At 39.3% G+C, this 16,891-nt stretch overlaps 1 protein-coding gene and 1 non-coding gene across 2 annotated transcripts; one reads left to right on the forward strand and one right to left on the reverse strand.

The window, feature by feature from the left end:
• The first annotated feature begins 684 nt into the window (after positions 1-684).
• trnav-uac (transfer RNA valine (anticodon UAC)) lies at positions 685-757 on the forward strand. Its single transcript has one exon. It is a non-coding gene; the product is annotated as a tRNA-Val (tRNA).
• A 5,999-nt stretch (positions 758-6,756) lies between these two features.
• On the reverse strand, positions 6,757-9,665 carry rps16 (ribosomal protein S16). The gene is made up of 6 exons (XM_084910753.1): positions 9,596-9,665; positions 9,454-9,505; positions 8,546-8,647; positions 8,098-8,194; positions 7,950-7,997; positions 6,757-6,949 (listed from the first exon to the last, which is right to left on the reverse strand). The coding sequence occupies exons 2-6, from the start codon at positions 9,499-9,501 to the stop codon at positions 6,804-6,806; spliced, it is 441 nt and encodes a 146-aa protein (XP_084766879.1). The 5' UTR covers positions 9,502-9,505; positions 9,596-9,665; the 3' UTR covers positions 6,757-6,803.
• Between the last annotated feature and the right edge of the window lie 7,226 nt (positions 9,666-16,891).

The following is a 16,891-nucleotide window of genomic DNA, read 5'->3' on the forward strand; positions in this document are numbered from 1 at the left end:
GAAGGAGTTTTAACACACAGAAGGACCCAGTAGAAGCTGAATTGTTATTGATCAAGCAGGCTAAACTATAAGCCTAAAGGATATGTTAGCTTTCTGTCAACAGTCACGTGGCTGCTACAGTTTATGAAGGCCCAGCTTGTGTCACAATCAGCTTGTCAGCTCACGGTTAGTGCAGCGTTCCAAAGAGATGTTCGTGTGCCCTCACTGTGAAACACTACACTACGATGCAAACACCCTTCCAGTGGACTACAAGCTGAAAAACATATAGCAGTAATAACTAGTCATCCATTCTATTTGCAGCTTTCAGTAAGTCAGTCCTTTCTGGGGGTTTGCAGACACATGATCACTAACCATGTGACATTAACTTGTCCTTCATTTTCGACATAAGACAATCTCTGTGACAATCTAGGATCAAGTGAATGTAGTGAAATCGTAAAAGCTTTTTCTTCAAAGTCAAAGTTTCCCTTTAAACATGTTGGTTGCATTGCTGAGGCACAGTTTCCCTAGCAACCGGTGGTTGTGTCACTTCCAGTGGACATCTTGAGTAATGTGGATGACATATTTCCCTCTTTAAAAAAAGAGAACAAGAGATGGCGTTTTATCAAACTCACGTTTCATATTTTATGAAATCGTAAAGTATTAGGAGTATGGCCATGGATTGGTGGTGGATACATCTTTTTAGTTGGTTCTATAGTGTAGTGGTAATCACATCTGCTTTACACGCAGAAGGTCCTGGGTTCAATCCCCAGTGGAGCCAATGACAATTTTCATAAGTCATGCTAAACTATAACCAAAAAGGATTTGCTTACTTTCCTGTCGAAGGTGCTGTAGTTTCTGAATCCCAAGTGTGAAAAGTCCAACTTGTACTTGTATGTGGTGCTCCACTACAAGACGCTATCCTACAACTGTCTTCCTCTATGGAGAAATGTATAACATATATAAGAGACAACACTATTAAGGAGGTTGGCTGATTTAAATAAGAGATGAATTTTGAAGAATGTTTTTGGCTGCAGGACAAGTTTCTATTGACTGATCCAAGACAGTGTTGCTAAACGTCTTTAGGGGAAACTGCATGTATAAAGTATACGCACACAGCACATCTGTTTAGTGCTGCAAGAAGTGAACTTGGTATGTGTTGTTGGCGTGTTCTGATTTTGCAGAAAGGCAAGAAGCAGATGCAGTCATCACCACCTCCTTTAAAAGAAGGGAAAAGATGCAGGTTAGCCACTGTTTAAATAGAATATTAAAACACAATATGACAATATGCTATCTCTCAATATTTTATGTATGTTGACAGTTTCTTGCATCTTTCTACACTCTGCTTAGACTGCTTTGCCTGAAGAATTGTAAAATATTATTATTTCTATAGTTGTTCTATAAATATTTACTATTACTGGACAATGACAAATGGCAGTGGATTTTTTTTAAGTGTTTTCCTTTAGTAAAAGTAGCATTACATGTCTATGTAAATGTCCTTAGGATGTACTCCAGTACATTTAACTTAAAGTATTAAAGGTAAACATACTTAGTGTTCAATTGCTTAATATTAATGTAGATGTTTAAGGATAGTCTTATTTTAAATGTTTTATAGAATTTATTTTATCTACAGTATGAATTGCTGTAGTGAAACTGTAAAATGTGTGTCTAGCTCATTTCCTTCTTAATTAAAGGGGGGAAATGCCCTGATTCTGCTGGAGGTTTTTTCCTGTTAATAGGGAGTTTTATCTTCCCACTGTCAACAAGTGCTTGCTCATTGTTCAACAAATTGTTGGGGTTTTCTCACTATTATTAAAATGGCAAAAGCTTAGATGCTAAAAACAGGAACCGATTGGTGGTGGCCATCTTTTTATACAGTTTATGGTGCTGGCTAAGGGTGCAGACACAGAGATGGGCAGTTATAGCAAGCAGCTGGTTAGCTTTGCTTATCATAAAGACTGTAAACAAGAGGACGTAGGAATCTACTGGAATTTTAAAAAAATCACAAATTAAGACCTCTGAATGTCTGTGAAGGTTCTCAGTCATCCAGGTCATCGTAGTCAAAGGAGCTTGCAAAGAAAAGCGTCTGGACTTCTTTAAGTTACTTGAAGACGTTTCACCTCTCATCCGAGAAGCTTCTTCAGTTCAAGACCTCTGAATGTCATTTATTTAAATGGATGTCAAAACAACAAAATGCAAATCACTTAAATTGACATTCTTTTTACAGAAGCACAAACTATGAAATAATAAAATCTACAGGATCTATCTGGGAAGTTGGGTGACTATCTCAGCGACCATCAAAACTGGTAAACCAAAAACTGCTAATTGTTTTTTGTTTTTGCACTCTTTGAGTCACAAAGGAATAAATAGGAGTTCTTTAAACAGTTTTACGCAGCATAAAAGAAATAAAACTCAAAGCAAAAAAACAGAGAAGTTTATAGCAGAATTTAAGCTGTGGTGTTACTGAATCTTTGCCTTTACATGCACCCAAACAGAGATCGGCTCCCCTCAAGGACAATGCAGCAGATAAGCACCTAGCCCCTCATTATCACTCTCAGCCCAAACAGCAGCGTGTTGCCTGGCTGGACAGCATTTCATCTAAAATGAAGCAAACATTTGTTGCTGCCTGCCACAGTCCCTGATCTTCAGCCTCTGGAACCCTCAACCAATTGTTTATTCATTTCAGGGAAGAAGACTGGACAAGGATGTGACTGCTACAGGAAGAGAAAGGAGAGCAGTGGACGAACATCCTTCACTTTTGTTTTCCATCTTTTGGCTCGCTGTTTTTTTTTGTTTTGTTTTGTTTTGTTTTTTGCATTTCCAGAAAAAATGCCAAAAACTAGGCTTGAAGCCGATTTTCTAAGCATATATTTGGGTGCATTCATATGCTTTCATGTGTTAATTGCACTGTGTGTGTGTCTGTTCATAAAAGGCGTCACGAGGAGAGGAGGGCATAAAGTGCAAGTGATGACAAAATGCATCCTGGCCTAACACCTCAGTGTTGGTGTGATTTGGAGACCTAGCGAGGCAGAGGTGTTAACAGAGGAAAAGCAGGTGGTAGGCTCCACTGTGTGTGTGTGTGTCTGTGTGCGTCAGTGCTGGGCCATGAAGGAAGAAACCCCACACGCTCAATTACACAATTTAAAAGATTCATAAAAAACTGTTGTGCAAAAATATTACAGACGCCTGTTGTGTTCTGGATCGAATTTACTTAATTTACCATCACAGTCCTTCAGTTTTTAAATAACCGCAGAATCAGGTTCACAGCAGTGTAACTGAATCAAAGCAAGAGCTTGTTAAAAAGAGGGAAAACAAACCAATACAGCTGCCAACATAGTGCACATTTCCTTTATTTGATACTTTGTGCGCTAAAAATTACAATAAAGTTCACACTGTAGGAAAATTCAATTCCTTTTCTTAATTTTCTGCAACCATGCACGGATTACTTGCCTTTACACGCACCTCTTCTAAAATCATTATATACCATTTTTAAAAAGATAACCGTGCACAACAAAGTCATTAGCAATCCTAAACCTTTATGAAAGGTTTGGATTCTGCACGGCTAAGCATAGACCATATAAAAAGCCAAAGCACAATACAATAAACTCACTATGTAGAAAGCTAGTCGTCACTTGATTTATGATTTGTTGTTGTGTTCATTTTGTAAGCATTCATCCAATTTAAAGTGAAATATGTAATGAAGCTGGGCAAGTTTGACAGCCTAAAGAGCTCATAATACAACTCTGTTTTTCACAAGTACATAAAGTATTAGTAAATGATTTATTCCGCTTTAGTAAAGCCATTTTTGACAGATTGAAGCGTAGTAATACAACAAATACATATCGGTAAAAAGGTAAATGGCTGATATAGCCAGCAAAGAAAGCGTATATTTCTTGTCAATTGTCCCACTGGGGACTGAACCCAGGACCTTCTGCATGAAAAGCAGATGTGATTACCACTCAATATAGAACCAGTACATAGAAATACCATCACCACCAAGACTTTGTATGTGAAGGCCAAAAAAAAAAGGAGAAAAACAAAAGAAAGTAGTTTGGGAGTGAATCACTAAAGGTCTGAACTTAAATCTGATTTAGATGCTTATCCTTAAAAAGTCTGTTCATGCTAGGATACTCTCACGTATACCTGAAAGTTTTGATAGCCTTTCATTCACTTATTAAATGAAATCATCATTTAAAATCTGCTTTCTTTTTGTTTTATTTACTCAGGCTATCTTTGCCTTATATTAAAGTTGGATGATCTGAAATGTCAAAGTTCAACAAAGGACAAAAAAGAAAAACATTTTGACAGCACTGGAAGTGAAGGATTAAAATTGAGTTTGAGAAGTAAGATGAAAGGAGTCCAGATTCAGCTTCAAGTGTTACTGAGGAGTTATTAATATTATTATTTTTTTATACATCCAACAGGCCTCTGTGAGTACAGCAGATAAAATAAGCTCGGGAACCACTCTCACAACTTACTGTATGAAAAGTAGTGTATGTTATGACAGTTTACTCTTCCCTTTGCAGTCTATTTAAACAGTTATGCACAGTATACACATTATTGTGGAAAAACCAGAGATGGAGACCAATTTTGCCATTAGAGAGAGAGAAATCAGGTGCAATCATTGATCCCAGCCCAGCGTTTTCCTCTTCCCACCTCTGTTCCCTACAGCTTTCTGCATTATCTGCATTAGGTTAGTCTGTGTTCTCAGGCATTTCAGAAAACAGCCATTTCCACAGGTGCAGTATGTCCCTGATGTAACATTATGGCCTTCAGAGGTGAGGTTGCAGGCAGGGGCAGAAAATAAACAGTAGTAAACAACAGTAGCAGTAGGGAGTGGGCTTCCCTGCTGTGTTGATTATTGGAGGGCTATAAACAGGCCTGATCCCCCCCGGGAGCTCTCTGAGTGGGAACGACTGTTGCTGACTGCCTACAGGGAGGCCAACAACATCTGGGCCTCAGCTCACCTCATCATGCTCCCGTTGCTGTGCAAGACTCGAGTGTGCCTGTGCATCGGCGCTGGTGGGAAGGAATAAACACAGATAGCAGTAACAAGCAGTCAACACAACCTGAGGAAACAATGCTGCAGTTTTATGTAAAAATACCGTCCCGGACAAAAACTGGCTACAGAGAAGCAGGCACCATGTAAATTAACTGCGCAGGGTATTCTTATCACAGTAAATAAGACTGCAAAATTACAATAAAACCACCAACCAGGATAATGAAATCTGAAATTTTGGCACACAGAGCCGGGCTTCATTGTTCAGCATTCATCAAATCAGTGTTGGAACACACTGTGGAGTTGCAATATCTCATTTCTAATAACAAACCAGCATGGGCCTGGAACAATAATCAACATTTGCATGAGTATTTACTTACGCAGTAGAGACAAAAGGAGAGGGGAAAAGCAAATTTAGATTAAGAAGAAATACCGGAGCCTGACAATCAGTTTTCCAAGCAAGACAACATATGTGGCATCATGCTGGCAAAAACTGGTAATGTATAATCTTCTCTATGCATTCACTGATTGCATATTATCTGAGCTATAAGATGCTTTCTGACCAGCTGAACACTCTCTCAGGGCTTTTAGTGGTAGAGGGGAGAAATGTGTTACTTTTCAATGCTGTATTATAGCACCATCTACTGGTGGAATGTTGCAATTGTAGTATAAAAATTATAAACAAAAAGAACACAAACATCTTGGAATGCAGAAATAAAAACTGGCCCTTGGTTTTTTTGTATTTTATTGTCTCCTGGTGTCTTCATGCGTCTTCTGTTTTCTTAACGTTTTGACGGCTGAAGATTACACACAAAAAATGATCTTGCATCACACATTTGGTTGTTTCGCCTAATTAATAATGCTTTGTGTTGGTATTGTACTGCTTTAAATCATCAGTAAGGCCCAAAAAGGCATTATATAAAGGTCCAGTTAGACATTTTTACACACGAAGTTAATCAATGAGAGATTTGGAAGCATTATGCTCTTTGTTAATATTTTTTGCTTATGGCTGGTTTTCTAGCGGAGTCCTGCAGCCAGTGATACTGCACACCCACAAGGCTCAACCATGTCCATAGAATTTTAAATAGAGACGTGATATTGAATCAGATTTAAGACCAGCAAGTCATCCCAAAAGGAAAGGGAAGCATTTCCCTGTTTTTGCCATTAACATCCATATAACCTATATGAAGAGTCGCCCCCTGCTGGATATTACAATACATGCCCGTTTTAGGCACATTTTCACTCACTTTCTACAAGTTGCATCTTTTACAGTCTGTGCACGTTATCATACAGCTAATCAGTGTGACTGTCAATATTATCTGGTGTCCTTTTCTTATATCAAAACAAACATTTCTGCTGTTTAAACAAACAGTCTGTAACCTTTCTGAAGACCTATGTAGTGAACTTAGCACTACTAAATAGTTAAGGCCAGTGGTAAATAGCAAACGACTGGGATAAACACAATAGTTGCAGGTAATTTCTGTGACCACATTAGCAGTAAATATTGTTGGTAGCTTCAGAGAGTTACCTAATATGAGAGCCATGGTTCAGATTGAGTAACATCACAAGTACTAGAGACTGTCAGCAAAAACAAATGCACCTGCACATAGGTAATCGTCTGTGATATTGTTTCCCGCTGATTGAATGTACTTGAGCTATTGTGAATAGAAAGTGGCTGCAGGTGCCTAGCAACCAAAACAAATCAGTGGAGCAGTTGTAAGATGACAATAACCAGGTGTGATAACCGTGGAACAGAGCAAGTCAATAAATAAAATCACAAATTTGTTTTCTTTGTTCCTCCAATTTATTATGAAAATGTACACGTGGATTAACGGTAGGACTTCTGGTAGCGGGCGCGAGCTCCAGGTCCACCGAACTTCTTGGACTCGCAGCGACGTGGATCGGCAACCAGCAGGGTCCTGTCATACTGGATCAGGATGTCCTTGATCTCCTTCTTGGAGGCCTCATCCACATCTGCAGTAAAACAAATACAGATTAGTCCAGATTAAGATTCAAAGTAATATGCAGTCTAGCCAAATGTTCTTCACTGGTTCAACTGTTTGCAGATTTCCATAACTGCAGTAACTTTTTCCTTGTGCTACGCTTCAATATTTATTATGAACTTGTTAGAACTACAGAATTTCCAGCTGTTTCATATCCACAATGCAACCCTGATCTTTCCTAGTCATCAAGAGACAGTTGTACATCAATACATACAAAAATCAGATCAGGTAATAAAAACTAATTTCTACTCTCACAGCTCCTTTATAAATGTGTGTTATGTCCAACAAAACCCATATTTTAAAAGTAGTAGTTACTGCAGAATGGGCGAGTACTCAAGTATCTAAAGCAGAGAATTTGGCACACACGGGGGGGATTTTATTTTTAAAAATTTACCAGATGATAGAAGTCATCTTATTTTTGACTTCCTGCCCTGCTCATGTACTCTGTGAAGTGACTTAGAATAGATGCATATTTTTAGTTAAGTAGTGTGCCACTTCTAGATTGCTTCTGAAGTACCTTCCTGTGCGCCTGGGAGAATCACAAAAATAGTTCATGCTGGCAATGACCTGCTCTAGTGGGCACAACACAGCAGTTCTATCTCACAGCTCAGCCCACTGCTTATAATCACGCAACAATTCCAATGCAAACAATTAAATAGTCAGCCTTAGCCCAGTTTTATGCAGCATAGAGCAAACACCAATAGCTCAGCAGTAGGCTAACCTACCATAGCATTCAAAAGCCTGGAGTTGTCAAATCAGAAAAGTTCTAATGTATTTAACTGTAAACAAATTTTCTGTACTGTGTTACGGTTTACGATTTTATTTTCTTAAAAAGAAGAAATGCACCATGGGATTATCAAATACTTTCCACTTCTCACCTATGTGTAGTACTCTGGAGTGACTCATGCCTATTTACAAAAGAATGATATTTGTACAAAAAAAACAAAAAAAAACAAAACTTCATTACTTACACTTCTGATAGTATGCAACCAGGGACTTGGAGATGGCCTGGCGGATGGCTGAGAGACAAGAACAAGTCGATGTTTAGAGCCCTTTTTCAACACTAATCATAAAACATCATGAGCGAAATTATAGAGAGAGAAGAAATACTTTGCTTACCATAGATCTGTGCGACGTGTCCACCACCCTTCACTCTGACTCTGATGTCCACTCCAGCAAAACGCTCCTTACCAAGCAAGAGCACTGGCTCCAAAAGCTTACAAAAATAATCACATATTGATGTCAAATTTATGTCATTGATGTTTCTCAAAAGGAAATCCTTTCTATTGTCTTAAAAACTGAATTTTAAAATTGTTGAATTCTACATATAGTATTCTAAAATATACACATGGAACTGTAAGTACCAAAAGCAACTCCAATGCAGCTAGATTTATGCTTAAATTAAAAAATAAAATAAAATCAATCAATCAATCCCATATGTATAATGTCCAACATCAACTGCCTGAAGAACGAGCTTTCACACTCTACTGTGACATCATTTGATGTACACAAAATTAAATAACGACCACTTACATCACTCATGTTCACCTCTCTTGTTAGGACTCACCTTGTACTGGAGCGTAGCAGGCTCCACCATCTCCAGGGGTCTGCCGTTCACCTTGATCAGGCCATTTCCCCTCTTGCAGTGGGCAACTGCTGTGGCAGTTTTCTGCAACAGAAAGTTCAGATGAATACCACTGAATTTATTATACCCTACTGTTTTTTCTTTGGGGGGGGGGTTAATTTACAAAACTAAACTAAAGCAAAGTAAGTTTCTTCAGCTTTAGTCAAATCTGTAAACATCAGGAGTTGATGCACGACTTCATCACGGTGGGGATATATAGATAACTGTGGTTCAGCAGGCTTCACAAACTGTTGTCGCTCAATTAAAGTAGAATACATAAAAAATAAAATGACACGAGAAAACCCACTGTGGAAAATGAACATGGCGAAGTAAATAAGTAAATCTATGGCACATACAAACGTGTTCAATCTGGTGATACACAATTGACGTCATGTTTAACTCTTAATTTCCGCTCATTTGTACGCATCGAGATTCAATTTAAAATCCTAGGTGACAGCAACTCCGCATTTCAAAGTGATGTGACGGAATAGCGATATTTAATGGTTTGGTTAAATACGTTTTATTTGACTGTATGAGGATGAACCTGAGCTAACTCTGTCATTCAGAACCCAAACTCAACACTAGCACCAGGGGTAGCGTGGTAAGCTAACGAAAAGCAAAACCGTCCGGTGTGTAGCACCTACATCACATCTAACAGTAATTACTAGCTTCAAGGAAAGTATTATTACTACTTAATGTTATAAATACCACATAAACTGGCTTATTTACTGCGGAATTGCAGTGTAAAATCAGAGGCCCACCACCTTTTAATATCAGCCATTTCAGCTACGACTAGCAAGACAAGTTAGCCGCAACCCCACACGTGGATTAAATTGCACATTTTTACTCACTTTACGTCCAAACACCTGGACAGACTGCAGAGGACCTTTAGCTGGCATGTTTCTGAAACACACAAAAGACAACACTTACATTAGAAACCGGTAAACAAGTATATTTTTATATTATTCTGCCGGATCACTCTGAAGAACATACCGTCTTCAGCTAGGGTGCCGTACGAAGAGGCCGATGGGGTTTCACATGCGGAGGTTCAGGGGCTGCTGCACGACAATGCAAGCTGTTTTGAGATAGGGCTTGCGACAGTTGATCTCGCTTTACCGCCATCTAATATTGAGCAGATCGGAGAGTTTCTGCTGTTGTTTCACAATGGCAGGGAACAGAATGTACATGTGTTTGGCGTTTGATTTCACGTGTTCCTGTGTTTGTAAATCTAAAAAAACAAAACAAAGGCAGTTTTAAATATTGTCGCATGGACCTCTTGTATAATGCCGGGGGAAACAGGTATTCGGGGTGATATTTACTTTTCATCTTCCTTACATTTTTGTATCTCCTTCAACACTGTTCAACTTAGAAAACCCATTCAACCACCATTAGATTCATCTTCTTTTGGACATGTGTGCTTGTATTTTTTCTCATTTTTAACTTTTATATTTTTTTAAATTATTCAACTTTATTCAGCAAAAATCTATAGTGTATTTCAATGGACGAATCTTCAGATTCTCATTCGACTTACTCCTCTTTCAATTCCAACTACTTCCACATACGTTGACCGACAGACTCCATTCAAACTTTAAAATTAAGTCAACACATTGAACTATTCAGCTTATATTTATCTTTTATTATCCTTTATACTTTTACTTCAGTTCCAGTTTAAGTTTCATGCTTTTTTTCATCCGTTTCAGAGTCTATAATGGGTGTCTGTGGGACGGAATGTTGGAGGTTAGAGTGAGACAGTTCAACTGCTAGTGTGGAAGCAGGGGAAAAATTGATCTTAAAATCTTCTCTTTCAACTGCTGCTGTGTCCACAGCATTCGGTCTATAGCCATCATTTTACCCTCAAAACGTAGCCATCATTGCCCTCTTTCATCCAATGTTGTTATTATTGTAGCAGATGTTATGGTTCTTTCATAAATGTCACCAATGCACAGCCTCCTCCATCCAACTCTTCCACAAAGTCCAATGTTAAAACGGCTCCCAAAATTTGTCTGAAAATCACAAGTACAGGCTGTCTTTACACTGTCACCACATCCATATAATAAATTTGACAGACATGAGAACTCCTCGGGTGGGTATGGCGGACGCCCAGTCATTGCCTGTGCCTGTTCTGGTTCCCCGGGTGAGGGCAACTGTGACCTTGCTGACTCCTGCACCCATTTCAGTTCCTCGGGTGGGAGCAGCAGAGGTCCAGCTTGCTCCTGTGCCTACACCGGCTCCCAGGGTAAAGGTAGCCAGAACCCAGCAGTTTCTTTTATTGAAAAATTGCATCTCAATTTTATACTTTACAAAATCATCTCGGGGGCCAGATTAAACCTATTTGCAGGCCTGATCCGGCCCGCGGGCCATATGTTTGATACCCCTGCTTTAGCTAGAAAAGGACACTGGTTTTTCAGCAGGACTTGTAGAAACCAGAATGTAATTTAAAGGTGTAGACGGCAGCTGCAGCCAATTGACTGAATGTAAGAGCACTGGACATGAATTAGCACATTGTGGATCTGTCATCATTGCTGTGGCTTTGAAGTTGAGCAAAACTGATGGTAGAAGTTTCTTCTGAATTCTTCAATTCAGGGTTCTGAGTGCAACCCATTTAAACAAGCTACCCAGAATGCATTGCAGCGTGAGCCATGGCGGCATGTAAGTCAAATAATTAGTTTTTAAAAATACATACATAAAACAAAAAACATATAAACTATATAAAACACAGGTGCTTGTATAAGTTGGTGATTGAGACTTGTATAGCGCAGAAAAAAACTATATAAGAACCAGTCCATTTGCCACTGCACACCAGGTGAACAAACCACGCTTCATATGCTGCCCCTGCAAAAGGTCAGGATTCAAACAAGCAGAAAGGCAGGCTGTGGAAAGGCTTGTTGATATAGCTATCAGATGAGCATCCCACACAAAGCAAGTCTTTCAGAAATGTGTGTGAGTTGACATGAGCATGAGTGAATGCTGGCGTTCTGTTTCATTCGGTGCACAGTTGAACTGTTAAATGTAAATGTTTGGGATTTCTATGAAATGCAGAAGTTGGCAGTCTTTGAGCAAAGTTTCATCAAAATGTGTCCACTTGTCTAGGAGGAAATAGGGAACATACAAAAGTTACAGTCATTATATAATGAGGTACAGCTAAATGATTTGTAATCAGTGTATTACACCTTCATTTACATTTGAACTGTCTAACTTTGTGTGAATACAGAATTGTATGCCTTTTTATTATGTGACAAGAAAAGCATATTATTGTCAAGAATCAGAATATGATTAGACTGTTAACCTAAATAAATATAAAAGGTAGAATTAAATATCAAAATCCAGACAATAAACTAGTTTAAACTGGTTGTTGTTATGACTTCACTGCATTAAATCGTAATTTGCATCAGTGGAAACTAGAGCTGGCTATTTATTTTCACAGAACAGAACAAATAACCGCAGTACTGATACCAGCCCATATCCAGTCACCTCAAAATCAACTCTGGAGCTACCAGGGTCCCGATCAATCCAAGTTTGAAGCAGATCAGGTTAACACTTATCAAAAAGTGGCAGACCGAGAGACAGTGACACCAGTGACAAAAAAACAAAAAAAAAACCTTGAGAGTAAGAGTTGATTAAAGTTGGTTACATTTTATTGTTTACATTTAAAAAAAAAAAAAAAAAACAATTTTTAACAAAAAACAGTTGCCTCAAGGCATTTTATACTGTAAAGACCCTACAATATAAAAGAGAAACCCCAACAATCTGATGATCCCCTATGAGCAAGCACTTTGGCAACGGTGGGCAGGAAAAACTCCCTTTTAACAAGAAGAAACCTGTGACAGAACCAGGCTCAAGAAGGGGCGGTCATCTGCCATGACCGGTTGGAGAAGGTTGATGTTAAGTTTCTTCAATATCTGAAGAACTGCGAAACAGCCTTAAGAAAAAGTTTTTGATCCTTTTCCCTAATGAAGTCCGACCTTTAGGAGGCTCTGCGTTGACTGATCCTTCTCCGCTGTCTGTACTTGTACAGCTACAGCTACAGGAACTTGTACATTCCGTGCGAGAATCACTGGATTTAGAGAAAGATTCTACCAGCTGTTTTTGGGTCATCCCAGGCTTTTGTTTGACACGTAGCTTCCAAGACATGTCATCTTTTGCATGCCATGCAAGCCTAAATGCAGTCTGATTCTTTTTGCGTGCAGCTTCTCTTTTCTGTCAGTTTCTTTGGATTTCAGCTGCAGTCGCACGTTTGTCAAAAAAGTAAGACAGCCTAGATCCTTTACTGCTGTGTTCTCTGTTTTTTATGATTTCACTTGAGGTAACAAAGCTTTCTATTTCATTTTCTAGACTGAGGGGTGGGCACACTTTCATGCTCATGCGGGATGACTCCACGTAGCAATCTACTGCAGGGTCCTCAGGAAGATGTTTCATCGTAATAAAACGATGTCCCAGACCCTCAACGGGTGTGATTCTTTTTACAGGATCCATACACAGCATCCATTTGAGCAGGCTTAAAAATGCCAGTGTATCTTTCACTTCGGATTCTGTGTTTGGCTGTGAGTGGTGTTTGGCTAAATCTTCCATGCATGTGAACTTGTCTTTGATTGATTTACTTTGTTTGATCACAATGCCTGTAGATACTGAATACTGAACTGGTGTCTTCCTTACCCATGTGTGTTTCATTATCCCTTTTCTCTTCCAGAAATATTTATTGCTGTGCTTCCCTTTCTCTAATATTCTTTCATTAGGCTGACCAAGCATGTGAACAAAACCTCGCATCATTTCAAATTCACACTTGCTGGGAAAAAAGTGGTAGCCCAAGTAGAGAAAAGCTGCGACTGAACCAAGAGCCCACATGTCTGCCGATTCAGTCACAGGTATGCCCAACATGACCTCAGGGGCCCTGTAACCAAGGGCCTGAATTATGGCGCCACATGGAATGTTTGCAGGATGAGTGGCACAACCAAAATCAATAAGTTTAACTTTAAACGGCTGTTGAGACTGATTTACAAGTATGATATTGTCGGGTTTGATGTCCGAATGCATTATACCTATGCTCTTTAAAGCGGTAAGAGCCACAAACATCTGCTTTAAAATGACCCGAATCTCATTCAGAGCCAGTGGATTGCAATACCTTTGATTCATGAAATCATGCAGACTAATGTCTAGCATTTCCATTGAAATAAAGGCGCAATATTTGTACTCGAAAACTTCGTAGTACTTTACCAAATTGCACCGATCCTTATCCAAAGCACTGATCTTTTTATAGCCGTGGCTTCTTTCCAAGCCATCCTGTTGCATTCCCTTTTAGCAACCTTGACAGCTACCGTTTCAAATGTGTCTAATTTTACGCATTGCATCACTCGCCCAAAACTTCCTTCTCCGAGGAGCCTTTTTACCATGTATTTACATGTTTTACTTTCAATGAGGGCGTTCATTTGTAAACCCTCATCGCTGTCATAAGACGAGGAAGACGAATCCGAATCCGAAACCATTATTTCAAAATATATCTAATGTTTTACAGCTGAGCAAAAAAATCCGTTTCTAACCGCAATATCAAGCTGGCAGGTTCGGTCGATAAGTAAGCGTATCATTTGATCCTACCCCGATCTCGTGCGTGCGAAAAATGGTTAGTATTATATGTTTTACTTCTTTATTACAGTTGATACTTGTTTTCCTTAAGCTGTTGTCAATTTGTTAACTCCTCAAGCTAACATGCGTTTTGGTTTGTTGTTGTTTTTTTTTCAAAAATACTCCCATTTGGAGTCTCAATTGAAGTCACATTTCAAGTCTTGATTTAGTATTTCTAAACTTCTGTAAACTGGCATACAGCGTAAACCTTGTCAATTAATTTTAGTCCTGCAGTGTTGTTGGCCATCTCCCTGTACAACTCCTCCATCTAATACACTGTAAACACTGCAATAGTTACACCCAGGGGCGATTGAAGCACCCCCAAAATGAATCAAAGCAGCCCCAAAGATTTCTTACTTTTTTTTTGACAATATTTGCTGTTTGTGTGACACACTACTAAAAATATAAAAAGCATACAGTACTGTACTTGTTTGAGACGTAACGTTTTAACAACAAAAGTATAGATAAACCCCCCCCCCCCAAAATGGTTTGTTCCAGCTCGCCCCTGCTCTGGCTCTAGCACCCTTGCTGCCAGAGCAATGGTGGCTGAGACGCAGTGGAGCAGAGGTGTAAGTGCCTGGCTTAAAACAGGACATATTAGCTGCATTTAACCTTCTGTTACTCTTTATATAGTTAGGTAGGAGTCACACCATGTTTCATTTTAGCTGAAAACCATTACACCAGGTAACCTGCAGTGTTGAAAATGTGTTTTCCGACAATGTTTGCTACTCTACACAGCAAAATCTCCAGTGTTAAATTAACACTAGAGAGTGTCTATATGGGTCCACACCACTGAGTGTTAAATACAACACTGTTGAGTGTTAAATTAACACTTTTGACAGTGTTATATGTTTAAAAGTAACCTAGTCAGTTTTGAAGATTAACAATGGCTAACACTGAGCAGTGCTGATTTTCTAACACTGGAAAATTTCTAACATTTTGAGTTATTTTCCAGTAGATTTTTTCATACATTGTATACATTCTACCACAGGCAAAGTTGCCTCCATTTTTATATTCTTTTTTTTAAATATTTTGTAATAATTTATTTGTAATAATTTATTCTGTTTTGGGAGTGTTTTTTATGTATCTGTATTATATTATACATACACATTAAAAGTGAATCTCTGTCCAAAAAATGCACTCAGTTTACTTTTTACTCACTATGAGCATCATTCATTATTCTCCCCCAGTAATTGTGTGTTAAAATGTACAAAACAGTGATGTCATGTTTTGAGACAAGGACCCAGGCGCAGAGAGACTTGATGAATTTAAGAATCTTATGATTTAATAAAGAAATTTGCAGACTTGCACAGAGATGGTAAAATTATGATGACTGATAACGGAGACGAAGACAACAGACGATGAGGACAGGGAGGAACAGGGGTTTAAATGCACCAAAGTGACAGTCAGAGAGAACTCGGGACAACATTTAATGATGCAGGGACTGACAGAGACAGGTTTATCTTGCCTGGCTGGGCAGCTCTCTGGGTGCTCAGCACCCCCAAAGCTCTGATCCTAGAATCGCCCCTGGTTACACCCTTTTTACACACGCTCTTTTCTACTCTGTAATATTCTTGTCAATTTCTTGATATTTATTTATAATCCCCTCTGTTAATCCTTGATATTTATAATTGAGTGATCTGTATTTATTAGTGCTATTTCTTAAATGTGTAAAATCTTTAACATAGTATTGTTTGGAGTTTAGTCTGTTACTGTTACTATTTTTACCATTTCTTCTTGGAGCAACTGTAACCCACATAATTTCCTTAGGGATTAAAGTATTCTGAATATGATACTGATTGTTTCAGGATACATGACCTGACATTATCCAATGACTTTTAAATTGTTATTGATCCCTTTACCCCTGGTCCTAACGTGTATATTTATTTTCTTACTCTTCATATATATATTGTTTGTTAACTTGCACTGCTGTAACCGGAGCCTCGTCGTCTCGTCTCTCTCTATATTGTACTGTATATAGATGACAATAAAGTTTACTTTGACTTCAAGGGCAAGCAGGTGCACCGAGGGCTCTCGCGCTCACTTTTCGCGTATAGAATTTCGAACAAAACATCGGTGCAAATTATAAGTCTGTGTCATAATGTCTGGTGTTTTCGTGTTTGTTGGTTTGTTTTTATTTGGTTTTATTTTGCGAGTTGGTTATGAGATGCTGCTCCAGCCAGCCAGAGAATCGCCCGCCGCTTCGGTCTCTCTTCCCTGTGCCGCAAGCACCACGCATACCTCGCAAACGGAGGGCGCCCTTACTCCCAGCAAATGGGCGATAGAAGACCGATCGGTGCCTATGCCATTCCCAATATGCGCTGGCATGACGTCGGGGCAGCATGAGTACGAGCACTTTTTTTTTTCGCTGATGCCCGTGATGCCGCCCTGGGCAACCGCCCATGTCGCCCGTATCAAAAACCGCTACTGAGCTGGAGAACTAACGGGAAGTCTCACGCAAAAACCAGCGACGAGGAGCTCTCAGCCACACTGCTATGTAGCTCCCCCGACGATCCCGATCAGCTGCGGGTGTGTGTGCTCCTCCTCCTTGGGTGTGGCCAGCCTCCCCACGGGAAAACGCTCCAGGTCTGGTGTGCGAGGAAAACCAGGACACCACACGCACAAACACACACACACATATGTATCAGACTGTGTGTTGGTACATAGTGTTGA

This window comes from Perissodus microlepis, chromosome 17, assembly GCF_051167445.1.
Source record: "Perissodus microlepis isolate ML-2025 ecotype Zambia chromosome 17, ASM5116744v1, whole genome shotgun sequence".
NCBI classification, from domain to species: domain Eukaryota; kingdom Metazoa; phylum Chordata; class Actinopteri; order Cichliformes; family Cichlidae; genus Perissodus; species Perissodus microlepis.